Source organism: Zootermopsis nevadensis, unplaced genomic scaffold (assembly GCF_977971745.1).
Source record: "Zootermopsis nevadensis isolate Lab colony 2312 unplaced genomic scaffold, Znev_1.0 Znev_ptg000018l, whole genome shotgun sequence".
Classification (NCBI taxonomy): domain Eukaryota; kingdom Metazoa; phylum Arthropoda; class Insecta; order Blattodea; family Termopsidae; genus Zootermopsis; species Zootermopsis nevadensis.
Genome location: NW_028259150.1, coordinates 6159974 through 6187342, shown reverse-complemented (window position 1 = coordinate 6187342; position 27369 = coordinate 6159974). Strand labels below are relative to the sequence as shown.

Genomic DNA, 27369 nt, shown 5'->3' with positions numbered 1-27369 from the left:
ACACATATGTATAAATGGTTTTAGAACAAGACAGGTCTATTATTCTCTCACCAGTACCTGACTGTGGCTGTTCTCCATGCTGCACAAATCATGAGATTGATGACAATGTCAACAGGTACCAAGTCCGCTATTTTACTCCCGTGACATAACATTGTACGGAAGAATCCCTTTCCTGCTGCAGCTATTATACCAGTTGGTCCATTCCAGTTGTCCACCCAGCCTGCCACAGGTTCTCGACAAGAAGACAATACTGAAAAAATAGAAACCTTCATCAGTTTGACTTATTCTAGGAATACTCAACACCACTGATGCAATTGCAAATATTATATATCATCAAATGAGATGGGAAGACAATCTTAAATGGTGCACAGATAAGAATTTGGAAGGAGGTGACTGGTTCATTCCAAGGTTCTGTCTGAGAATTTCCCTGGAGAGACTGTGGAATACCACAAAGAACCTGAATCAGAATAGCTGGTAACTTGCTGAGACTCAAACCATGTACATCGAGAGTGTAAGTCTAAAGTGCTGTTACTGCTATAACCTACTTAGTACCTTCATCAGTCTTGCACTACAGAGTAATAACGTGTATGTAAAAAACCAGAATTTATATGGCTGAAATACTGGACAGTCTTCTGCAATTAGATTTTAAGTGGTTCCATCAATTCAAAGAATAATAAATGTCAACCAGTATAAGCAATGAATCAGTAGCTCAAAAGCATGATTTAGTATGGCCTATTTGTCAAATCGCTGAAGACGAAGGGCCATTTTAACCTAAGATATGGGAATAAAACATGTCTCAGCCAAGTTTATTCTGGGACTGCTGACAAAGGAGTATGAAGAAAACACACCATGCATGTGGCTTCTGGCCTGCTGAAGTGCACGGAAATTGATGAAAACTTCTTAAAAATGAGTTAATAAAATATGCATCTATGGTTGTGACCCTGAAAATAGTTAGTAATAATCACAATATTCCTCTTAATTGTCACAACTGAAAAAATAAACACACTAAATGTGCAGAAATACAAAAGTGACACTTTCATTTATTATATGGGCACTGTACACTATGAGCATGCTCTACAAGGTCAGAGTATTATTAATCATCTTTTCTGTTTACAAGTGCTGAGTTGTCGGTGACAGAAATACTACATAGGTGGGAGTCCAGCAGGGATCAAATTTCTCATGCAATAAACCTGCCCAGTCAGCCCAGCTTCTGTGGTGACATTTAGCAAAACACTGCACCAGAAGTTAGTACATGTGACTTTTTCAGTTAGCTAAACCAAATAAATAAACAAACAGACAAAAATTTAAGCATATAAATAAACTCACAATCAACAGATAAACATAAAATAAACAAAAAGGGAAATGTTTTATATTACGAAAACAACTGAACATAATTCAAAGGAGCAGCTGACAGAAACCCAAAACTTTTATGAATGTCTTCTGGGTATGTCATGCGATGCAGTCTCGTGATCACCCAGAAGACAGTCATTTTCATTCTTCCTGTCATGAGAACCTGAAATCACAATCCAAAAACTATGATTATGATGTGCTTTCAGCACTTTCAGGAATAATGGAAAAAGTGTGTATACACTGAAGGAGAGGGATTAACTTCCCACCTCTGAGTACAGTATCTAACTTTCCAAAGATTCAGTCTCAATACTTTTTATCATGCCTCATTAGCAATCATGAATGATGAATAAGATAAGCCAACACTTCTGTAACTCACCTATAGATGGTCTAACTATTGCAACAGGTAAGTTTCCGCTTTCTTTGAGTAACATACTTTCCGCTAGAACTTTTGTAAATGTGTAAGTGTTGGGACGGCTACCAATCAACCTACAAAACAGCAACAATGAGAAATTGTTTTCAAACAGAGTTGCACATTTATTCTATATCAGTACAAACATTTACTGCCCATATTTCAAGGGAGAAAGTAATATTTTTACATAAAATACACAAACAAGAACTTACACTGTCATTAACGACAGCAACTGTGCTTGAAATGCACATGTGACAGTGATTTCTATAACTATATGGTTTCCACAAGCAATAACTAAAGTGCCGAGTCTACTAACAAAGTGCATTAGGGTTGCCAAATGTGATAAGCTGCAGGAGATACTTAATAAAACTACAAAATTAAACATAGTCTTTTTAAGTTATAATTACAGCTTTGCAGAATCAAGTAAAATGTAAAATACAAGGAATTTAATCTTTTCTGAACATGTCTTCTGTATTTAAAGATACAATTAAGTGACTGGTACCCCCGGTACAATTGTTTGTTGGTAGGATCTAAGATTTCTTCAGCCATTTCTATTGCTGTAATGCCAGTTTCTGAAGTTATTTTCCAGTCTTCTTAAGACAGCCAGTAATGATGTAAACCAAAATGCTTCGAAAGCCAGCTACGTACTGTGGATGCCCGAACTAACACACCGTATTTAAAACTCAACCCAGTAAGGCCTATAAGAAGCTCAAGGGGCAAGAAACTTTAAACCCTTTATGAAATTTGAGGTTCACAGTGGTCCAAATTCATTTGTCTTCTATACTGCAATGTAAAGAATTACTAGTATGTTAGAAGAGTTTCTTGCTCACTGAAACCATTGGCTTTATTCCTGAAAAATCACAATTCACAGCTGTTTGTTATATTTCCACACAATAATTCAACAATGGTATTACACACAAAAGACTACAATTTATTTACATTAATTCCAAGGTCATGTCTTACAAACACACCAAGAACATAATTAAATGTTACCAATATTAAAAAAAGTATTTAAAGAATCATTAACAAAGCTGATGCTACAAGATCACAGTGTTACAATCCAAAAGACCATGATCATGTATTTACCACTGTGAGAACCTCATATCTCAAATATTTGTTTTTCATGCTTTACCTAAAAATAAAAAACAATTATCATAAATGCATAATGGCACTTTCATTCCTTTCATTATGTTGCATAACCCTACCTTTCCTGCAACTGGCAACCACAGAGTGCAATTACATAGCTATGCAGGTGTATGTGAATGTCTTACTTTGGTGTGAGTGCTTGAATGAGATCATCGTCCATCCACTCCATACACTGGATGATTTTCTCTGGGTCATAAGGAGGTGGATAAATCACCTCATTCACCTCTTCTCGGTCACAGTTGCAGTATGCAGTGGAAACATGTATCAGAGCCTAAGCCCAACAACGTGTACATATTACAATGAGTGAACATAATGCTTACCTGTTTGCAAACAAATACAGTGCTCAACCGTGTGTAAATATATGAACACATTGCCGCCAAACTTATTTTGAGCATTTGGCTTTGAAATACTGAGAAACTTCAAACAGAAACAAGGAAACACAGATGGTGTAAAATGACATAAAACACCACATTGTGCCATTAGGCACAGTACATTATATGTTACTAAATGAACTTGATCTACTGTGTATCAATAATCCTAATTGATGGGTTCTGTAAGAGCCCAAAAACTACCACATTTAACACCTTACCTCCTTTGTCCCATATTTCTTTCTAGGACAAGACAGACACATACAACCAACAAGGCTGAATATGTGTACTCTTTGGCATACAATGAGATTCCAAATGTGTTCTTCACACCACATCATGTAAATATCATTGCTGTATTATGATACCAAGTGATACTGCACAACTGGGACCCTTGGATCCCATTATTGCACAACAGAGGGTTCCAACAATGGGAAGTCTTGGGGAGAAAAAAGCAGTCACAAAATTTCAACACATTTCCTGAGGTACATTCACTTACTTTTGTATATATAAATTCAGTTGTTATATTCACATACTATGTATGTCATGAGCAGCTATGGCACAGACTGAAAGTTTGAAGTATTTTATCTTTCCTGGGACTTCGTAACATTTATATATTACTCATCACTATAAATCTTAAAATTGTAATTTTAATAAAAATTTAGTTTTTTTGGCTGGAAGTAATAATGAATCTGCGACTGGATAAATTCATCTACAGAACCCCTGAGAACATCTCATGGAAACCCAAGGGTTCTGAGGAACACAATTTGGGGAAACTGTACAAATATATTTGCAGTGTTGCAATATGACCTATAAATCTTATACAACACATTTAGGTGAATTTTTGTCAATAATAGATTAGTATAATTTTCTTGCAGAATTAGAGTCAAATATGAAACCATTAGTTAAAATTACCATCAAACTGACTTCCAAATGTAGTCATACTATGAGGTACATATGATACAATAACCTGTAACTAGATCTGCAGCTGATTGGAACAATAATTCTGTCTCTCTCCACAACCAGTATGTCAAAAAATTGTAACAAATTAGTTTCCATATACTTAAAAATCCCCACTTAATGGTACCTGCACCTTTCGTGGTGGTGGGGATGTACCTCAGCGATCCCAAGAGCTATGCTGGCAGTAGCATAGCTACTGGTAGGGACTCCCTAGCCAGATTGGTCGAGGGGGAGAGGTCAGACTAAGACAGGTACCCTGGTCCTCCAGGTTGGGGGTTGGTCGCAAGGCTAACAACCTTGCACCGTAAAAAGGAAGATGTTTCGAAATCTCAATCAAAGCCTCGGACAGACGGACCTAACAGAGGACCGAATGGAAGAGGAGAATTGAGGAGGCCATGGACCGAATACGGACCGGAGAGCCATAGAAGAAGAAGATATTTAAAAATAGTACACAAACTGTGGTAACAGCAGCAAGTTCTTGCTTTTATGGAGAATAATGAAAATTATAAATGATTATATAAGTGAAAAGCATAATGAAGTATGAATAATAATATGAACATAACCTACACACACACACATTTGACAACATACATGACCTGTCTACTGTGAGATGTAAAATTATTTTGTAGTGTGCTACAATGTGGAAAGAGTTTATGAAATACTGCAACAAGCAATTATATCACAAATAAGGGCAAGAACAAAATCACATTACACAAAAACATGTCTTTGGAGAATGCATGAGATGACTACTGTGCATGATTCTGCAACAAAACTTTTAGACATTTAGCAAACTTAAATACTTTATTTATAACTACTGCTCTTATACCAGATACTAGTTCAAACATATACAAAAACTAATGAACTGCATTTCACACTGCCTATCCTACATACACTATGTATCTAATTCAGTAAGTTACAGTACACTAAAATATGACATATAATATGTTTCTGTAGTGTGAGAAGTATCTAAATGAAAGCTGAGTATTTATGTATTAAATCCCCATGCTTCTGATAGAAAACATTAATATTTCCCAACATCACAACCAAGGCAGTAACGTAAAATGGCAGATATAATGGATCCATACTGATCAAACTGATGTTAGGGAGAGGAAGATAAAACAGAGATTAAGTAAAGAACGATGAAGAGAAGAATATAAGGCAATTAAATTTAGAAGGGGGGGGGGGCACCCAGACTTGTGTTCACATTTGATTTGAAGCATACAAACTTGTAATTCATATTTAATCAGAGTGATCTTTGTTTAATTACTTTTCAAACAATAATCACTAATTCCTGAACTTTTTAACTGCTGTGTAGGATGTTTTCTATTTGTGAGATGCGACTGTTACATGTTAAATGCTAAACACAAACACTTCTTATATTCAGCTTAGAATTATAAATATTTCACAAATGAAAGAAGACAAGAACTTCTGTTAACTAGATGACATATATAACATTACTAAGAAAATAAATAAAACCCGCTGAATGTGAACTGAGGAACATACCTCAAGTCCTAGCATGCGATGACACAGCTCCAACAATCGCTTTGTACCGAGCATATTAATAGTGACAGAAAGTTTTAATGCTTCATCGAACTTCACAGTAGCAGCAGAATGGAACACTACAGACACAGTCCGAATAAGGAGGTTCTGATCCGACGGACTGATTCCCAACTCTGGTTCTGTGACATCCCCTTGAATTGGAACAATCTTGTTCAGTTCTAGTGGCTGTTCCTTCCGTAACCGATCAAACAGCTGCAGAGAAAATAAATACAATTAATGCAAACTTACAGTATAAAGAGAAATTATAATGTAAAAATTATTCTTCTGGGTTGTGATACCATGTGAATTCATGAAGGAAATATTTATAAAGAGTTCTGAAGTTAAAATCCATATGTCATCAACCAAAGGCAAGTCTGGAACAACATGAAAAAGAAACAGAGACAATGTCACAGTGCAATGATTGCCATTTTTGTTACACATTCAGGGGATCTCAGATTTGAAACTAAATTCAGATAAAAGGCTATTCTGACTCAGGTTTCTTTCAGCTTCTTGAAGAAAATGCTGCACTAGTACTGAGAACAGTATATGATTGCTTCTTGCCACAGCCCATCCAATTCTTAACTCATTAATCATCATGTCAAGCAGTTAATAAAGCAATGTTAGAAAAGAAAAGTCTGCTGATTGAAGGAACTAACCATGCATGGCTAATTAGCTGCATATTAATGAGAGTGAAAAGATTTCAAACAAGGCAGCTAGCATATCTGAGAAACTTAATTCCGTATCAAAGACATCTGATAACAATATTCAAGGGCAGATATATGGTTGTAAAATTAATGGATACAAAAGCAAATATGGGCATTTTAGAAATACAGAGTAGACACCAAGGATAACAAAATATTTTTAAGTGTGATTATGTAAGAAAACATTACTTACTAATGCCAGTAGTATAAATGACTGTTAGGATATAACACAGATCAGGATTAAGTGGTAATAATAAGAGATGACCAAATGCCAAGCTTTCAATGCTTACTTAAAATGCTTTGTGAGACATGAGAAATTTATGATTAGTAGCATATATAAATGAGGAGGCTAGGGCTCGATTTTGGGCTGTTACGCCATAGTAGTAGTAGTAGCATAAATAAATAAAAAACAAATAAAGAAAAGCAACATCAGGACTTTCGAACTGCAGGTCTCAATGAATTAATGAATTCAGCTTAGAGTAAAACAGCTGTTTACAGTATTTTAAGGCAAGAATTATGAACTGTTTAGCCAGTGGTAATCAACCTGCAGCTCAAACAGTCCAATTTTATGAATACACACACGTGTGCATGTACAAATACCAAAATACTGAGAACCTGATAGCAAAAAAGCACTGCTGAGTCAAACATTTTATAACACATACAATTAGAAGGGATTATCACTTATTACTTTTGTTGACTGAAAACATACAGTGACATTTATTCAACAAAATATATTTATATATCATTTTCACATATGGCTTACAGCCTGGATGGGGTTCTGAGTTTCTTAAATTGTACTGCATGCATAAAAATACTGCTTACCACTGCCTCAGATATATGAAACTTACAGGTGCATTGAGCAACATGCTGAGTCTGGCAGTAACATCTTGACCTTGCTTTGGTCTCATCAACAGATAGATATTCTTGATCCCAGGACATGACCGGAGTAATTTCTCCACCAGGACTTTGCCCATGAATCCTGTCCCACCCGTCACAAACACAGATCGATCATGGAAAAACTGTCCCACGGGCACATAGTCACCCGATCCCAGTAGAGTAGTCATGGTTATGCAGAATTACACACGTTCTTGCTGTAGAATGAATTTCTGGATGTGTATGGAAGAGAGCTTGCTGGCTTGCACAAGACACATCAAAATTCTGTCAATTGAGCACTGATTATCATGTAAAAATCTACAACTTCTTTACCCCCTGTTATAATCTGACATTTGACATTTATACTTCTACCCAGTAAAATGCTACAAACCGCTACAAACATAATACAATGTAAGAATTCAACAATGATGATTCTTACTGCATTCTAATATACACACCATGAAATATTATGTCTGATCACAACAATGAAACATACATATCATGCACCTATATTCATAGATGATAAATTTTAGTTTCTAAGTATACAACAGAATTTTATAAACTGTTCTTGTAAACACTTTCACAGTGCAGTGTATTCGATGTCTGATGTTATATGGTCTAATTATTCTACCCCTTTAGACTGAAAGTGAGAATGTTGCAGTCATGTATGATATAATATGCTATGTGTTTGTTCAAATCATATTCAAGGAAAGGAACAGATTTTCAAACATTAAACAGCTTAATTGGCAGAATTAAAATTATTTTACTTTCTTGTACTGTATTTTTGTGATTTTACTTTAAAATAAATATTAACAGTAATGCAACAGAGTATTGTTATAATACATTTTGTATAATGTCTGGGAGAATAATTATTTCACTTGTATTTCATCTTGTCATGGCAGTCACCACTGTTCAGTATAACCACATCTGAAAGAAAAAGAGAAATGAATCGCTATAAGAAATTTACATGTGAATAACTGTTATATTAGACAGTATCAACATTACACTACTTTGCTGAAACAAAACAAAGACAAAAGTTGATAAATTACATAAGTAAAGATGGAAGGTGGATAGGTAACATGGAGGGGTGTAAACAAGAAATAATCCACAGGTCTACTAGCAGAATTCTAAAGTGTTTATACATTACACTTGTTAGTGTTACTACAGTTACATCATTACTGGAGTGTTTAAATTCTGGCACATTCACTGAAAATTCTACTTGTATACAAACCACACGAATGTTGATGATTAAAATAAAACTGTAATGCATTTTTCCATGTAATGGTAACAGGCATTACATGTCAACTATAATAATTTATTTATTTGCAGTTTATTTAAATACATCTTTTCAGTAGCTCAGACTATATAGAATTGAATAAGATGATGAGAGTAAATAATGAATTGGAAAGGATGTGGAAGGAGGCGGTCATGTCCTAATTTATGGTACTATCTTCACATTTACCTGGAGGGACAGAGGAAAGAAGTACATTTCTCAAGGGGATATATTCACCACTGTGTTAAATTTAACACAGATCACTTAATGTATTATAATTTGTGGATTACTAAAGCTCATCCAAGATGACCCAGCTGTCTACGACAGTTCTAACCATATTATTTTTATAAAGAAGCAAAAGGATAAAGTTGTTCAACAGAGCACCAAATGCATTATTTGTTATTTTGTATACATTGTCAACCTTGGTTTCCATTTATTTGGGATACAAAACAACTTTTGCAAAGCCACTCTTCACAATGAGATGGGCATATTTTTCCTGCTACATGACATTAATTTTTGTAGAATGAGACATTTTCTAGAAATATGATGAAAGTTATATTTGGGTTTCGTCTCCTTACAAGGCTTATATTTGATAAATATGAACCAAAATTAATACACTCCCCTTTCCCACTACCAAATCTAATCGAAATTCATCAGCTGGTTTCAATGACAAAACACAAATGGATCAACAGGTGGATGGATATGACCTCCCCATTGTGTTTCTTTTATGTACTGTGACGTGTTGCAGTTGGCATTGTTGAACTGTTTAATGACAGTGTTGTATTCGTGCATTGTTGCGTTTAGCATTGTTGTGTTTACATTGTTGCGTATGTTTATTGGCATTGTTGCATTATGTGAACGAGTGAACTCACATAATGAAGGTTGTGGCCATCCTCCCACCTGAATATGTTTAATTTCTGAATCTACAGAACAGATTAGGATAAAACATGGCAGTGGGCAGTTGTAGAGCAAGTTTTAATTTTAAATTTCATTCTGAGGGAAACACAGATTGTGGAGTTTGTGATGAAAGATGTGCAAATGGAACTAATTATACAATGACAAAATTACCGAATTCCTTACACTTTCTGGGATTAAACATTTTTCATGAATATAGCGAGATCGTATTATAAATGTCCAGCACTTGTTAAAGAGCCAGGCCATTCCAGGCTCGTCCCTTCACGGGAATCAACAGTGCTAACTAAATGTAGGAATGACGTTCCAGTGTAGATACAAGCAATCGTATGTGACAACTGTAGTGGTCATTAGTTTACAGAACACAGATTTCACTGGGTGGCTGTGGGGGAGGTTGATGTTATTTCCAACAAAGTAAATAAAATTGACAAAATAAAAGAGACATGGTCTCGTGTTTACATGTCCTTTCATTTAAATTCATTGCACTAACTACATTAAATAAGATCAATGGATAGGTTGCGTCTATTCATACGTACGTCAGCTTCATTTCCCGAAAGTAATGAACGGATTTAAAGAAATCTTATATTAGAGATGTCTACGCTAAAAGTTGGGTCAATTTAATTTTGGGCTCAGTCGTTCAACAGAGCCGCTATCAGATCAGACATCGATTTTCGTAATAAAAGGCTCACTGTACAAGAAACTGACCTGTAACATTTCTTGACATGGTAAATATTTAGAGAAATAAAGGGAAAACCAGTTTCTATTAGTGTAATATCTGTACTGCATCTGAAACAACTGTACTCGAGTCCAGTGCGGTACAAGTACTTGCAAAATAGCATGGAACGTTTTGGAAACTGGGACCCTTCTTATTACCTGCCATCCATTTGTAACAGCATTTCGTCATAGCGGTGCTGTGCGTCAGTAAGTATCATACCAGCGCAGGTTTGTTTTATTTTATCTTAGCTTAGGTCACCTACAAAAGATAATCTGGCCTAATCTCAGGTACAGAATTCTTACTAACGCACACCATCACAGAAAACAGTAAATATTCAATAATTTTATTCACCGTCTTTACACAAGCTTATAGATTGTTAAAATCACATAAAATTATAACATTTCAACATTTGATATTGTTACATTTTAAAATGACGACATGTTTCGATGTTCATTCCATCATCGTCAGGTCTATCAATCAAAATTAAAAACTGTTGCATTTGCTGCTCTGCGTATACTGATTTTGTTCTACCCGTTAGATTTTATTTGTTTAACCTCCAGGCTTCTTCCATTTAATTTTGAAGGCTGCGCCTGGATGCCTTAAATCTGCAAAATCAATTTTAATTTTCATATCGTGATCCTGGCTACTGACATAGGAAATGGAATAATTTTAAAGAATTACTCAATATATCGTAATACAAGCAAAAGAAAAGTAATCACAAAATATTTAAGATTGACATATGCAAGCTAAAAAAAACCGAAATAAGATATAAGTAAATATTCATTTATAGCATTTTTCAACGCGAAATACAAATAAACGTGTGCAAAATAGCAAAGAATGATTTTAAGACGTTGTACCACGATTCTAACTTCCAAAATCTGATGACCCTATTTCGGGCACCTGGTTGCTGGAGTAAACGGGAACAGGTCTGTTCTGATGCATGACGTAACGGTAACCCCCCACCCCCCACTCCGGTAAATTACAACTTCCTCTCACTCTTCTGACCTGGTGACCAGAATCCAGGTCAATGTTATACAGACTGTCGCCGACGAGACGGGCAGCAGTGCAGTGAACTCATCCCACAACCTACACTCATGACGTCACTAGACATACTAGCATGTTATACATTGCTTAATGTTGTTCCGTTATCAATTGCCCCAGAATTCATTTACTTCTACTGTGGGGAGGGGGCACAGTTTATGCATTTCTCGTGTGAAACTTGTCAAAATGAAATCAATCGAAAAAATCATCCATCTCGTGAAAGACGAGAAATGTAAGTTACCTCTCACAACAACGAACTATTGACCAGTAAATGGAAAGGAGTAAGAATTTAACCGAATGGTTATTGGTCTTTGTTCAAAAAAATTGTTTCGTTTCGCCCCTGGAATTTATCAAAGAGGATAAGAGAAATGAGAAGTACATACACAGCAGTCGCAAGACCGAAGGGAAAAGACACTACAAAACTAAACGTAAATGGAGAACAGCAGGTCCTATCAACGTGGATTTCAGATCAACGGGCTACGAAGGTGTGGAACGAATTCAAATTATTCAGGATTGTGTGAAATGACTGACTTTCGTAAGCAAAGCAACCATCTTCTGGATTCCATAAATGCAAACAATTTCTTGGCAACAGGTAGACAGCCAGGTGACTGTTCGGTACATTTTTCTTCGACTAGTCGATAATCATAGTCCTCGATATATACTATATATCCCAACAAAACACTTCTGGAAAGTGACATCCGCCTCCAAAAACTGAGGACTGTTCGCAACTATAGTATGAGATTCAGGTTTTCAAGGGAGTGAAAATTTGGTTTGTGCTCTTTTGGGTTATGACGCTGCGTGGTCTTGTAGGCGATCTACATAACCACAAACCAAATCTATTCAACATGTCTACGTTGCTATTAACTTAATATGTTGACTGGGAAGCACCGTGCCTGAAAAGGACACGAGAAGGACACGTAACTGATATTATATAATGATATTTTTTAGTTTCTGACAACACACAAAGACTAGCGTTTACAGTATCATAAATTACACAGTACGGCTCGCTGCAATCAACGGAACATTATCAGTACTGGATATCTTATCCTAAGTGATACGCTCCACACGCTCAAAACATTTTACCGTAACTCAAAGAATGGAATCACAGTTCAAGGGTTTTTAACCTGCGGCCCGCCAGTGTTTTATAGGGCCAATGTAATATGCACCCTATCGCGATATGAGTTGGAAAAAAATTGTTTTAGCCGAAGTTAAATGTTTGTTTTTAAATGCAAAATTAATAGAAATAAAAAATACATTGGTAAAGAAAATAATGTGTGAGCCTGTTTGCCTAGTATTTTTTATCCCCATGAAGTTTCAGTGAGTTCCTCACGGCAGCCCGCGAGCTGATAACGGTGAGAATATCCCCAGATCTTGAAAGGCTGGGAACCTCTGATACACTGGAAGGTTAGTGGTCTGTTGTAATAAATTGCGACTTATGCATATTTAAGTAGCAATAACATTTCTATTCCGGAACAACTTAAAGGCATTGCCTCACTAACAAAAGAAAAGTGCAGAGACAGCTTGTTTGTAATACATTGTACACATTACATTGATAAAGCAATTTTACGCTAAATAAATAATCACACTAACCATATTACAGAACAGAACGCGTTTCTTTACTCTGACAAGAAACTTGCAACTCAGGATGAAATTATTTAGATAGAACGGCGATTTGAGCCATACCTAATACATTCCAGCGTATGTCCTAGTACCATCGGGGCGACTAATGGCACACACATGACGATCGATCGATTATTCAGTTCCTGAACCCAGCAAGCATGTCGTACAAATAGTATGGCCATGCCTTGCAGTTTTCACTCACAATGAACTCAGGCAGTTTCCGGCCTACATACTATCGTCCTAATATCACATACCAACTGTTCGTGCTGTTTGAGATAGGGAAATCTCTGACAGGATATTATTGAAATTGTCTATGTGGACATCTGTAAACTAACTCACATTCCACGACAAACGCTAACCTGCAACTGACATGAAAATATTATCTACATCCTGAAAATACAAACAATGCAACGATTTAAATTTCAAACTCGATTAATCCTGAAGTTCTACCCTCTTTTAAACGCTGATTACGAATCGTTACCTTACTTGAAGAAACACCCTCTGCTCGCTTACGTTTTCATGTGTCTGCCCTGGTCTCGCCTGCCCTTGGGGCCCTCAGGCAGACGTGTGGCTTGAAATAGGGCTGTGGGAGACAAATATCGACTGCTGAAGTACTTGGCATACGAAACTATAGTTTCTCGGCTGCCAGATTGTTCTGAACAGGACTCATTTATTTGCTTCGGAAGCCAAAGTCGCTGAATAATATAACATTTGGAACGCAACAGACAGAATTTTAGAAACGTAAGGAACGAGTGCTTACCAAGATTGACATATTACATCAACACTCAGAAGCCGTTACATAACTAGAAAACGATTTTAATCCCAACACGATTAGACGGCCTGCAAAAGAAGAGAGATGTACCTTATCTGCCTCACGTGATTCTCTGTTAAAAGAAACTAGACCAACGGAGACAATGAATTCGTGTTTGTGCCACTGGTCCACTGTTATACATTTTCGGTGGAAAGTAAATAGAAGCGTACGCCTACACACAATATGGCACGTCCCAGCTTCTTTGGTATTCAAACTCGCCCGGATGAAGGTGGCAGCAAGAGCCTCTGAAACGTTGGCAAATATCTACGAAACTACACGGCGCTACAACCCAGAAGACTGCCACCTTCGTACTCATCGCCGCGAAAACCTCAAATACAATTTTCCTGCTCCACTGATCTGAAGCATCTCTGATATTATGCACTGCTGGCAGTTTATGGAAGCTAAAACGTAATTTAATTACTCAATTCTTAGTATATGATTTATGCACCTCCATAAGGAAAAGCAAACATAATTATTTTAACACAATTCGCTGCGAGTGCCGTTATGACTTCTAAATTAAGTGAAGTTAATGCCAGACATTATAGACGTATTGCTACAAGCCGGTGACTTCGAATATTCGGTGAAGGCCTATGCTTGGGCCAAAGTTGTATGTAGACGAGGCAACCATCGTTCATTGTCACACGAAGCTGAAACGAGAGACGAATTTCTTTCTCATCCACGAACGAAGTCTGCAGGACACCCAGTCGCAAGCGTGTAGGCTGTGACAGGACTACTAACACGTAATAGAGCAAACAAGGTAGAGTGAAATGAATTGCCATTCATGAAGGAGGCAGACCGTTAGTTCAATTGGTAGACCACCCGCCGCACAGCAAGTGACGGGCCAATTCCTACTATACATGGGAAAGCGTACTCTGTATTTTCTTTGGAGTTTTGAATACGCCACTGTCTTGATGTTCATTATTTACAGAAAAATATCTATTATCGCACAGATTGCTCTATTGTTGTAAAGTTAATCACAGCGCGAAGACTCGGGAATCATGCTCCCTTGTATTTCTACGCCGAATAAATGAAATAAAAGTGGACATCTTAATAAAATCTATTAAAATATTCATACCCAGCAATACCCGTTTGGGTATTTTTTTTGTATGCACTGTTTGAGAGAAGGGCAGTTAATATGTCTGATGTGTAAGTTTTCAGACATCACTGCCTAAATTTCAAAATCAATTCAATTCTGGGAGAAACAGGTCAGGGCGGATGTACGGAATTTGGTTTGTGCGTGCGTGTGTACGTATGCATGCATACATGAAGAGAATTTTAAACCGTGTGAAACCGTAAAAACGCCTGTGACCTCGTTTATAGCATCTAGGTCACTCGAGAGAAAGACGCTACTCCACTGGCGTCAAATAACTGTTTTGCTGGTCTAGTCAACAGAAAATCCTGCTCTATAAAATGGATTAACAGAAAGACATTATCAGTAGCTACATATAATATTTGTCGTTTCGACGGCGGCGACAATATGAAAAATCTTCTACATGAAGTCGGAAGGGGGCACATTCCTCCGAATGACGGTAGCCACCTGCAAGACTACACGGGGGTCACCAACTATGAACTTTCTCTTCCGGAGCTGTACCACACGGTTCAACATCGGCAGTTTCTTTTAAATAATGCAATATAATAAACATTTCACATAATTTCTCGATTCCTTCCGTATTAAGTTTAAAATTACGTAAGTGACAGTTCGCTTTTGCATTTTCCTCAGCTGCTTGTTCCTCAAACGGTGGGGCGGAAACCGTGTGAAGGCAGATTGCTCGCTGAAGAAATACGTAAAGGTGTTTGAATTCTGGTACCAATATTATTTTAGAACCGCCTAGTATGGTGCTGATGTATTTGTTCAAGGAATATGCTACTTATTATTGTTTATTCAAATTGCAGATAATTCAGATGTATGTATAATAGAAATCCTTTATTTCGTAGAACTGTATGAAAATTATACTGTTTCAGGGATAGACAAAATTAAGTAGATGTCTGAAAACATACACGCAAGGAGTAATTCTAGAGGGGAAAAAATTTCTATGTAAATATATGGAATCTCATATTTTCATTTATCGACGAATGGGTTCGTGGAGTGGAAGTTTCAGACGGCAGTGTGGCACGCGTATGTAAGCTTAACTAAATAACACGCAGACCAAAAATTCAGTTCCTACCTCAACGTAAACAGAATGCTTCTCCGTTACGAAGGTCAAGGAAATTGAAGTGCGTTTATTACACTACTACATTCTGTCAGTTATCTGTGCAGGTCAGCAAACGTAACTGTTCCTAACACGGCGTTAATTTGTCGTTCTCGAATTCGGAACACGCCACGCTGGAATGGACAAACCGGAACAACTAACTTTGATAACAGGGCGCGATAGTAGTGCAATCCAGAGCACGGAAAGTGTAGTATAACAGCCTTTTACAACTCCAGTAAGAACATGACCATGAGAACTTCTGAGATGTGAGCTACACAAGGAAAGTAGGGTCGTGCGTGGTAAAATGTTTCAAGAAACATGTCACTCTTTTAAATATAGCTTTTCAGAATGGAAATAAAGACATGATGATACAGCGAAATCTGTATTTACCTTCCGTCTGTTGGGAACAGCTAATAAATCATTGGAGCTAGAAATGTAAAATATATCAAGAGGGAGAGATCTCAAACCTACCTGCAGATTCTACGTGGTCTCTTTATTATAAAAATTATAAACACGGAAAAAACGAAAATTCAAAGTAATCTGTGTAAACTGTTAAGTCAACTATGTACGAACATATTTTTTAAAAGGAATCCGCTAATGTTTTAGAATCCGTGTGGTCAATATCCCAGTTATTGAGTCATAAGTTCCTGCAGGTAAAATGATGCAAACGCAAGCAGCGAACATCTGAATAATTTCAAACTATTAAATTTTATAACACTAAAGGCAGATTTTAAAAGTCCATGGTACGTGACGAACAGCGTCCGTAACCATCTCGAAAACTGCACTGGTAACAACTATAAAAATGGCGCATTGGGCATGAAAGGTGTTTTATTTTTCTACACAGCTTTTGTTCGAATCAAAACATTTTAAATATCGGAACAGCACTGGAAAAAATCTGAACTACAGAAAGTAACTCATTTGCCACACTGACATAATGCATATTAATAACGGAACGAGAATGTACTGAGATATACGTTGTTATTATTATTATTATTCCATCTATTCACCACTTTATAGGGTCTTTACTTCTATGTACCAGAGATAAACCTTGCCCTTGGGGTACATAGTGCAGCAGCTATTTCCGAAATACATTTTGTTTTTAATATTTTCTACATGTATTATTTGTTTTATGTTACCGACATGCTTCGAATAAAGGTTGTAAGATATTACCGATAACCTGTCTGTACTTTATGCAACGTATGCCTACAAACTTCATGAACGATGATGCGGTTTGGAGAGAAATTTTAAGTCTAACGTAGGCCCCGATCTCTTTTACAGACTGAAACGGACCAGAACGAACTTTATCCGGTATCTTTTAGCGCAGACCTATAACACCAAATATGATCGAAATTCGAGGAGACGTTTACGAAATCAAAGGTGCTGATATACATACAGACACCTTCACATAACGCAATCATTTTATAAATTTAATACAAATAAACAGCAACAATACAGACGTGTGAGAGCGAAGCTGACGGCCACGCGTAACTTAACAGCAGTTCTTCTTGTAATAGCTCCCCGGGTCACTTCACTGTAATCTAATCTATCAAGTTAAATTATGCAGAACAGAGGCTCCAGAGGAAAACAAAGTATGCATTTTGCGATACGATTAGAAGTTTCATACAGTCCATAGAAATAGATGAGTTTAAAATACAGAATGCTTGCATGAAAACTGGAAGCATATATCTGACTTAATCACATACCATACATAAACCCGCGGCCCATGTTTGTAATATTGCATCACTCTGTGTAACAAAAAACAGTAAAAGTTTTAAGTGAATAAATAATAAAAATAACAATCAAAATTGTTAGAAAAACACATTGAGAAATACGTGAACCCATTTGCGACAGTAAGTAAGCAGTATATTTTACAACCTGTCATGTTGTTTCAATACACGATTGCGTAGAGAATTTCACGAGAATCCATTAAAGAATATGAGTTCCGAAACACTCTCATCTGGCTAAACTACTTCGATTCCCGTCAGACGCGAAGTTCAACAGTTCACACGGTCACTGCCGGCTGCGGGCTGGCCGATATACGATGCTGCCAACACAACAAATTAAATCGCAATCACGAAACTAAACTTCAACGTTGCCTACATTTTCGTCGTGGTCATTCCTACATACCACTTGCAACACTTCACAATAGGTGGTACACAATTCTGCAACTGTGAGGTAAGCTGTTAATGACTCAACTTCATGCTAGCAGACGGTAATTTAAACATGACGACGTAACCGTGAAATCACTGCTACATTTAAAAAACGTTACAATCCATACAACTAAAATAGTGCCTTAAGAGGCTGGAAGGAAGGTCAAACAAATTTTAAACACGAATGTACCAAGACGAAAAGATTAATTCGGTATTTCGCATATGCGACTATCATCTGAGACATGTGAAAAGGTGTTACACAAGTTACATCGTGCGTATAAAATCCTTAAAATTGTGCAATACCTCTTAACGAAATATACTGCGGTTTGAGAGGTCTCATCAGATGGAAACATACTGTCGAGGTAAAACCGAAGCATTCTAGACCTGGACACCAACGATCAACTTAAGTTACAGTCGACAGTAAAATATGAGTAACCAAATAGGCCTAAATCAAAATAACAAGGCATTCAAGAATAAGTTTCAGTGTAACTATTAACCACTTACAATGGTGAATCCAATCTTAATTTCAACTACACAAGGATTCAGTAGCGCAGCTAATTCGTTTATAATTCACAGTACTCGAAACACAAAAGCACAAGTCCAGCGACATATCTACAGAAACATGCAGTTTAAATGAAACGTGTACCTTTTCTTTACACTTCGGCAGCACAACAGTCAAGACAGCAGCAGCATACTCGACGAAAACAAAGTAGCAAAGTGAATGAACGTCTCGCGGCCAGCCAGCTCCTCACGATCAAGATGACTACAGTCAGCAAACACGGGCTACACGGCGACGACCTATATCTACGACACACTCTACTGAGCCCTCAAAAAGACGGTCACGAAGTTGTTAACGAATGAGATAACAAACAGCACAAGACGCTTCCCACCAACCCATCGTCGATAAACTAATCTGACAAACGCTTCGCTGAACTTTGTTTCCACGTATCTTGGAACATGCTAAATACGTAAACTGATTAACACCTTCTCACAGTGGAGCATCGTTATTTGTCGTGTGCAGGCTATTAAAAGTTGCCTTTTCGTGTCTGCTGCAGAGTACAATGTAAATGGGACGATAAAAAGTTTTACCACAAAGCACAATCAAACATGACCATCTATATATTCTGTGACTTCCACAAATTCTGCTGTTCAAGAAATTCGCTGTTACTATGATCTTCCCTAAGGTGCATACTAACACCCTTCTTCTTCTTCTTTAGCACTACGGCCCTTTCAATGTAGCCTTGGCTTCTCTTACGATCAATGCCCAGTCTTCCCTATTCAGTGCTTTCTTCCGAGACCTCGTTCAAGAGTGTCTGAACGTCATTCTGTCCTCGCTGAGGACTTTACTCCTTACAATAAAACACTTCAAACTAGTTCAAGTCCTCACAATCTATTCCACCAAGTTCAATTTCTTAAGCGTTCTCAGCATGAAATGTGCTAAAAATTATGAGACCAAAGACTTTATAATTTGTACTAGTCACCAAGTATTATGACAATCAAACAGGAAGAGATGGTAGGTCATGTAGAAAGCATGGAAATGAGAAATTCGTACACAATTTTAGTGGGAAAAATTGAAGGAAACAGACCGCTTGGAAGACCTAGGCGTAGCTGCGAAGACTGCCTTCGAAGTGTCCAGGAATGGGCTCTTGTGAACAGTGCGACTATCAGCTTTTCTAGAAGGGCTCTGTTCCATTGAGATCGTGCTCTCTAGCTTGTCCTTATGTTTCATCTTGGAAACCACTTAAATGATTTCGACGAAATTGATACTGTTTTGATTTATTATTCCGCACTGCGACATCTGAAATTAAATTAACATTGCAGCAATATATACGATAAGTAGATTTTAACCTCAAGTTTCCTTTCCATCGGTTGTTACTGCCCAATGTGGCCACCTCTGACGTTCCCGCAGTGCATAAAAAATGACATCAGCGGTTCAAAGTTAGCATAATTCGTGTTGTGCTTCGAAGAAACAAAGGCTGCGACTCAAAACCTCAAATCTCACAGGTGGGAGACACTTTCGCACAAGTTTCAATACAGAACTTCCTGGTAAATACTCTTTGGCATAACAACTTTTCTGAGACTCGATGTTCTAAGAGGCAAGGTAGAAAAAATGTTAGGCAAATCATGAGCGATAAAGCCGTTACACAAATAAACACTACCTTATCCGTAATTCAAAGAAACAGACGTAAAGCTCCAACCCATTAACTCGTGACGACCAGTATGGAGAGTTCTATTTTTAAGTCCTACTAAATAGAGTCGCGTAAAGATATTACTGACAAGGTCATAGGACGTTCAAAGGCACGCGTTTTAGGTTTGATAAAGATGAAGGTCTTTTTTCAACGTGCCTTTTTCGTAATAAGTGTATCTTTAAAGCCTCAGGAAAAAGCAACCTCTAACGATCGTGGAACACACACGGGACAGCCCCGAAGTCAATGTGTTTCGGACTCTTAAGTTCGTTCTTTTTCGTTGAAAACCCTTTCACTGGTGTTGTGCGCCTAGACATACTAGAGAAGTGAGTCTGCAAATTAACTAGGACAATCCACAAACAAACGCGGTCTTCCAGCAAGATGGTGCAGCGCATCACTTGCATGCGTATGTGCCCGATTCTTCGAATCTCCTGTTCCCTGGTCCACGGATGGGGCGGGCGAGCTGTTCCAATTCCTCCTTGTTCAGCGGACCTCACGCTAATGGTATTTATCCTCTGGGGAATCTTCAAGAATCATGTTTACCAGTCACAATCACCAAATCATCTTCGAAAACTGAAGGACAGGTTTACAATAGCGACTGTGACAGTTATACCAGACATTGAGGAGTGTGTGATTACCAGTGGTTTATCTGCCGCATCATGCAATCGGACCACGCCAATTAAACTTCAGGTTATTACATTTGCTGCATGTCACAACAGTAAACTTTCAGAAGACTTAAAAGTGTGAAGCTAACTTTTGTGTGCACAACATGAACATGTCATATCAAAGTTATAGTCTTCCGAGTAGCCTCTTCAAATTGGGTTTTCACCAAAAGTTCTTGTCTGCCCGAGGGTGTTTTTATACAGATCAATCAATATACAAAAATAATAGATGGACAGTATAAAATGATTTGCAAGAGACTTGAACCGGGATCCTTCCGAATATAAGAAGTGCTACAACGAATCTGAAATTCTCGATGTACTACTCGTTTTTCTTCACTCAAGAGCATACACAGATTCTAAGTTGCTAAGTTACGTTGTACCTTCGGCACTGATAACAGGGCATGAGTGAGATTTAACGATTGCAATGATCAATTTCGGAGCAACCGGTTGTGGTCTGTTTCAAAGTATATTTCGGAATATGCGCGGAGGGGTTGCCCAGAACTATGAAAACCCTTAAGATAACCGACCCTTTGCAAAGATATGATCCGGTGACTTTCAAATATAAATATCGTTAAGCTACACTGCTTTTGTTTTCCCAACAGCAGAAGTTAAGAAAACGATGGTCAATGATGTGTAACATCGTTCAGCCATTCCCTGCTGCTCGGATTGCCCATATCATTGGAAATATGTCTCCAACGGTATTGCCACCGAATATGTCGTGAAGCTGGCATCTTCTTTCCTACACCAGTGAATGCTCCAGAAATTCACACTACCTTAACCTCCGAGTAACAACGGAAAGAGAACAAATCACCATGCCACATGACTGTCTGGCCTGCAGATTCCACAGCATTGTTCTGCAATCGCTTCTTATTCAATTCTTACAAGAAACGGCATATTCGCACGTTATAGTTAGAGAAAGGTAACATCTTATCTCTCACAATTAGAATTCGTTAAAAAAAGGTTCATCATCGACAGTTTTGTCTTCGTATTCCTACAGGGCAAGTATTGAAATGTAAATACATATTCATGACAATGTACAGTTTCGTACCCCGTTTTTGTGACGCGAAACTCTGCGGTGTGCCGTCTTTGACAAATTAAGGTGTGTGTGTGGCGCGGGTGAAAAGAAAATTTTGCAGAACACTGTTCTAGATTATAGCAACCCTTTGATTTGGCTTCAGTGCCTTCCGAATTTTTCGCCTTTTTCTATCGGCCAGATATAATTTCAAAAGCTGCTCACTCCGTAGCGTTATCACTACAGCTAAAGCATGTACAAAGATAAGAGTCTACATGTAAAAACCTGTTACATACGAACACCGCTGAATCACACCAATACTGACGTATATCCGAACTACTGCAATTCATTTAATTAAAAACGTATAAAACCATGATCCACTTACGTCCATTATAAAGAAGGTTAGTATAGAGGTAACGCTCAGCTGTACTAGGATGGTACTGGGTTGGAATTTCGAGAAGGTTACAGACTACCCTCTTTGAGGATTTTCGTTCCTTTCTCCTGTCTCTCGAAGAGAATTCCGGATAGTACCTCCAAATTAGCCTCAATTTTCCTTCAAAACACTTGGTAATTAATATTCCCACCATGTACTCGATACTATATAGCCTAAACTACGAAGTACGAAAGTATATTTTTGTGATTTATTTCAAAACAAACATCGACAAGTACAAATGAAAACAGTGATCTCTGTGGAGAGAGGCAACATTTTAGAACATGTGGACAATAATGAAACACTTTAAAAGCGCAGGGAAATGAGTACGCTTACTTGAACAAGGGCGGCAATGTTCTAGCTATCCATCAACCCGTAACAGTACGCATTCTGAACGAAGCTGAAGCACGTTTCACCGCGCACTGCAACTCAGTTCATTAAAACAAACTATAACACCACCACAGATAGCTGGCCAAGGGAAAGACTGCTTACTTGCAGGTTAAAATCAATCTTTTCCGGTCTACATGTCAGTAAAAGTAATGTTCTAACACAAAACGAAATAAGTTTCAGATACACTTTTCTGCTCGAATCGATGCCACATGAAGCTGAACCAAACATAAGAAGAAGACGAAGAAGAAAAAACAGCGACCGAGCGGTTAGCACTCCTGTTTCGTGTTCGGGAGGTTGTGGTTTAAAATCATCACCTGCAGACTACCTATCCTGACTGAAGTTTTCCTCAGTACCTCTCGTCAAACATGTAACAGCAAGATGTAAATGATTTTTGGGGCTTACACATTCAAAATACTAATATTTCAACAACCACTTGGTATCAAATACATCCTACCATAAAAAATTCTGCTTTTTAACTGGTGACCTGACTTCCTTCTGAACGAAAACACCTATCTTAAGTGACTGGCATTTCCTCCATAGAACGATGTTTAACCATTTGCTGGTTCAGTCCCACCACTGTTCCATCTGAACTTTTCTACTCACACTAAACCTGAACTATACTTCGCGAAATTCTGTTGCTATTTATTTACATAAATTAGCCTCTCCTATGGAGACATTTTATATATTTACTTTCCTAACCAAAATACGTCCCCCTGTGGGAAGTGTAAATGTAAATTCCATACACAAACTAACTCCCTGGTAGCAGAGCCCGCAGGTTCAACACTGACAACTCCAAAGCCCACCACCGGCCACAATCCTGAGCCAACTCCATCCATTTGCCATCCTCACAGCCCACCTCCCTAAGATCCATATTGGATGTGATCCTTACATCTCCTTCTTGGTCTGCCCAGTGGTCGTTTTCCAGAAGGATTCCCTACCACAATTCTGTATGCACCACTTGCCTCTCCCATGCGTGATTCATGCCCAGCCCAACACAGCCTCCTAGATTTCACTATCCTCATTATGCTAGATGGCCTGTACAATTCATGCAGTTCCAATTCCCCACCTATTTCATCCCTCCTTGGTACAAATATCCTCTTGAAAACCATGTTTTCAAACACTTGTAAAACACGTTCTTCCTTCACAGTACAAGACAACAGGCAACATTACTTTATATATCCTGATCCATACACATTCAGTTTAATTGATATCAATACATTTCCAAATTTCATAGATACAACTAAATTTCATTACAGTTTATTGTGGAGTATAAGCCAAAAACATAAAACCCCGTAACATCAGTGTGCTTTGATCGCAAGCTCTGTGAGGCCAGCTGACCCAAAGCGAGGACCTGTTTGGAAACTACAGGTGCTGCTGAGATATGACTAAATTACCTCACAGTTCTATCCAATTCACTGGCTGTCAAAAAGGTACAACAATCTTCTGTTGCACTTATACAGCTGTAATGACAGACTTTCACAAATTGCATAGCACAGTATCTGGAAAGATACAATGCAAAAGCAGTGACTTTTAGATTTTGAATAATGGAGATTGCTGGCCACAGTGGCCGTGCGGTCTGAGGCGCGGGCCTTGTGTGCTTGGATATTGGGACTGTGGCTGATCACTTGCCCAAGGAGTCATACCAAATGTCTAATAGATTAAGTGAAAAAACAAGCCTCGACACCTGCAGGTAGAAGAGAATCAACTACGAAAGAGAAAGAAGGAATGTTGGAGATTCAGTTTTTGTATTTTAGCTATAAAGATAAAAAATATATATCCCTGTGCCTGAGTACCATAACATGAAAGTAAAATTTATATGCATTCTGAACCATTTTTATACCCATAGAAATCCAAAGAGTAGGATGCAGGTGAGGCCTGGGTTTCTACATCTATTCTGGAAGCCCTACTAGGAAACAAAATAATGAGAGGTAACTGAGTTTCAAAGATACTGTCAATTACCCTTTGCCATATTTAACACTGTAAAATGGAGAAGCATGAAATATCCCTTGCAATGATTAACATGATGATACAAAGTAAGATTTACTGCAACCATGGCCTCAGGCATAGCAGCTGGATACTCTTCCAATAAAGTCATGCCAACTCATAATGAATAAGTTTGCGTCATGGTTGGGCTGTCTAGAAACTTCCTGTACAATGTACTAATGACAGTCTAATAGTAACACAATATAGCAAATTTAAATGGTGTGGAATATTAATAAATACTGTTTCTGTCTTAAGAGTGCCAAAAAGATTTCTTGAAAGAAACAGAATCAACAATCCTGCACATTGAAAGTTCACACATATTTAAAACATATTCCCTACATTAAATTAAAAATAATTTAAATTAATGATGGTTTTTGTGGAACCAATTATTACTGTTAACTGAGAGACCACTGTATATGAAAATTTCTAGTAAACCATCCAAAAGTCATACCAACACTGGCATGCACAGAATAACACTTTTCAAGTGTTCTTCATGTGTGAGTGAAGAACATATTATGGGCCCATTCAATGGGAACACACTGAAATATTCAAACATCAAGTTAAATGAAATCAGGTTGGTATAGTTTAGTTGTTTCTAAACCAACTAGTTTCTTCTTGAAGTGCAAGTAACTCACACACTGTTCATTATAAATCTCTGCTGCAAAGCCCAACCTCAACAATACTTACAAAAATGCAATCATTAAAAGTGGATATTGAATGAAGTGGTAAGTACATTGAAAAAAGAATAGCATAGGTAGCATGGATTATTGGAAAATAAACAGTAATGATTACAGTTTTAACAAAAACCACCTATTATTGTTAAAAGGCAACTAACTCCTTCCTAAGGTCATATGTAGGAATTGCGCACAAACACATCTGTCTGAGTAAAAGGTGAATGACCAACTTAACTCTTCAAACCATCTATATCTAAGGAAAGAAGAACCCTGCAGTCCCCTTTGAATAAGAGAAGTGGGTCTGATCTAATGTTTCAAAGAGAATTCTCAGTGTGTCTGCAATGTCTCATAATGACTAACTACTTAAACACTAGTTCTGAGTACAGCATAGCCTACATGAACTCTCTGTGTATGCCACAGTAAAATGCAAAAGTCCTCTTCAATTAATGACAAACATTAGCAGATCACTGTTTATTATGAGAATCATTGGAATAACAATAATTTACTCTGCAGGCAAAATACAGAGTTACAAACTGTTTAAGTAGGTGATATATGTAATTACCACTGGACTTCAAAGCATTTACTGTAGAGTATACTGTATTGACAATTTTGCATAATACTTTGAGATAAAACACACTTTTACTTCAAAGTATGAAAGCCTATGGAACACACAGTTATTTTCTCACTATGAGCAAAATAAGACTGCAGAAATCTTGTGGTCAGAGGTAAAATTGCAAAAGAACTTTGGGTTTACATCAACAGTTCATCAGTAAATGAATTTCTATTCTCTATACAAATTCATGGCTAGTAATTTCATCCTGTATTACATATGTTCACTCCATAATTCTAAACCAATTCCTAAACTGCTTATTCCATATTTAGTAACTTTGTGGAAGGGTGTGCCACTGCCTTATGCCACAAAACCACTGCTAACAAACTATTATGATGCAGCATGAATAAGTGTTAAGACTACGTTGTATTTCGTTGGGAAGGAATATGAACTTGCTACTTTAGTATTATTATATATAGGAATTAAATACTAAGAAGCCATACCAATCTAGGCTTCGTCGGTCTTGGCAGGCTTCTGCAGGAAAATGGGGCAAATTAAGCTAAAATAATTAAATTTTATACCATACTTACAGATTGTAATTCATCCTCACATATAATTATATTCAGAATAGCACACAAGTAATACAACAGCACTTTCGTTAAACGACTATAATACCCCAAAAATCAATGAAAACTTCATAATTTCACTGCCTCCTTGACCAACGGCAGCCATGTTTGGCAACTGCGAAAACAAACACGCAACGAATTGCACTAAGATCAATTTATCTGGGCACATGTGCATTCACATCTGATTTCGAATTTTATCAGAATATAAAACCTTGGTCCCAACATTTTATAAAGGCAAAAAAACTATAATCAATACGGCTCATCACTGAATAACTCTATCTTGATAAAAAAAATTAAACTGTGGGATTACTTCATATTTAAATCACTGATAAGATATAAACTGCTAACTGATATTAGTGTATATTAAGTAATTCTAAGCATACCTTACATGTACCACCAAAACAATAACAATTTATTTTTGTTCAAAGTTCACAACATTATTAATTGCTGTTGTCAGGGTGTAGCAGACGACCTGCTACTAAGGTGGCGGGCTCAAACGGATGAAAGCTATACTAATGAAGAGGCGGCAACTCCGTCGACGGCGTGATTCATTCATTCGCTTGCTATCTATTGGAACGACAGAACAGCAACCACAAGCTCCAGCCGCTGCAAAACGTGTTTTCACACACATACAAAAAAGGATTTACTGATACACAAAATAATTTGAAAACAACAGGAACACCAAACATTTGAGTAATCGAAATGAATATTTCCTTTGAGTAAATGTTGAAGTGCATTCAATTTGGGTTCATATTAACGCTTTCCGTGCTCACTTAGAACCATGGATCTCCTCTGTACCTGG

At 37.5% G+C, this 27369-nt stretch overlaps 1 protein-coding gene across 14 annotated transcripts in view; it reads right to left on the bottom strand.

The window, feature by feature from the left end:
- LOC110832999 (putative fatty acyl-CoA reductase CG5065) overlaps positions 1 to 27369 on the bottom strand; it is a 103130-nt gene that overhangs the window by 14173 nt on the left and 61588 nt on the right. The window contains exons 2-9 of one of the 14 annotated variants that reach the window (XM_022070539.2): positions 26951 to 27173; positions 19641 to 19852; positions 8187 to 8270; positions 7319 to 7561; positions 5734 to 5982; positions 3031 to 3176; positions 1727 to 1836; positions 58 to 250 (exon numbers count right to left, since the gene is read on the bottom strand). In XM_022070539.2, the coding sequence (XP_021926231.1) occupies positions 58 to 250; positions 1727 to 1836; positions 3031 to 3176; positions 5734 to 5982; positions 7319 to 7534 (914 nt within the window). In that variant the 5' untranslated portion in view covers positions 7535 to 7561; positions 8187 to 8270; positions 19641 to 19852; positions 26951 to 27173. Of the gene's footprint in view, positions 1 to 57; positions 251 to 1726; positions 1837 to 3030; positions 3177 to 5733; positions 5983 to 7318; positions 8271 to 8392; positions 8603 to 18700; positions 18914 to 19606; positions 19853 to 26531; positions 26921 to 26950; positions 27174 to 27369 lie in introns of those variants that run through there. The other 13 variants (XM_087351212.1, XM_022070543.2, XM_022070545.2 and 10 more) reach the window with 13 other exon arrangements.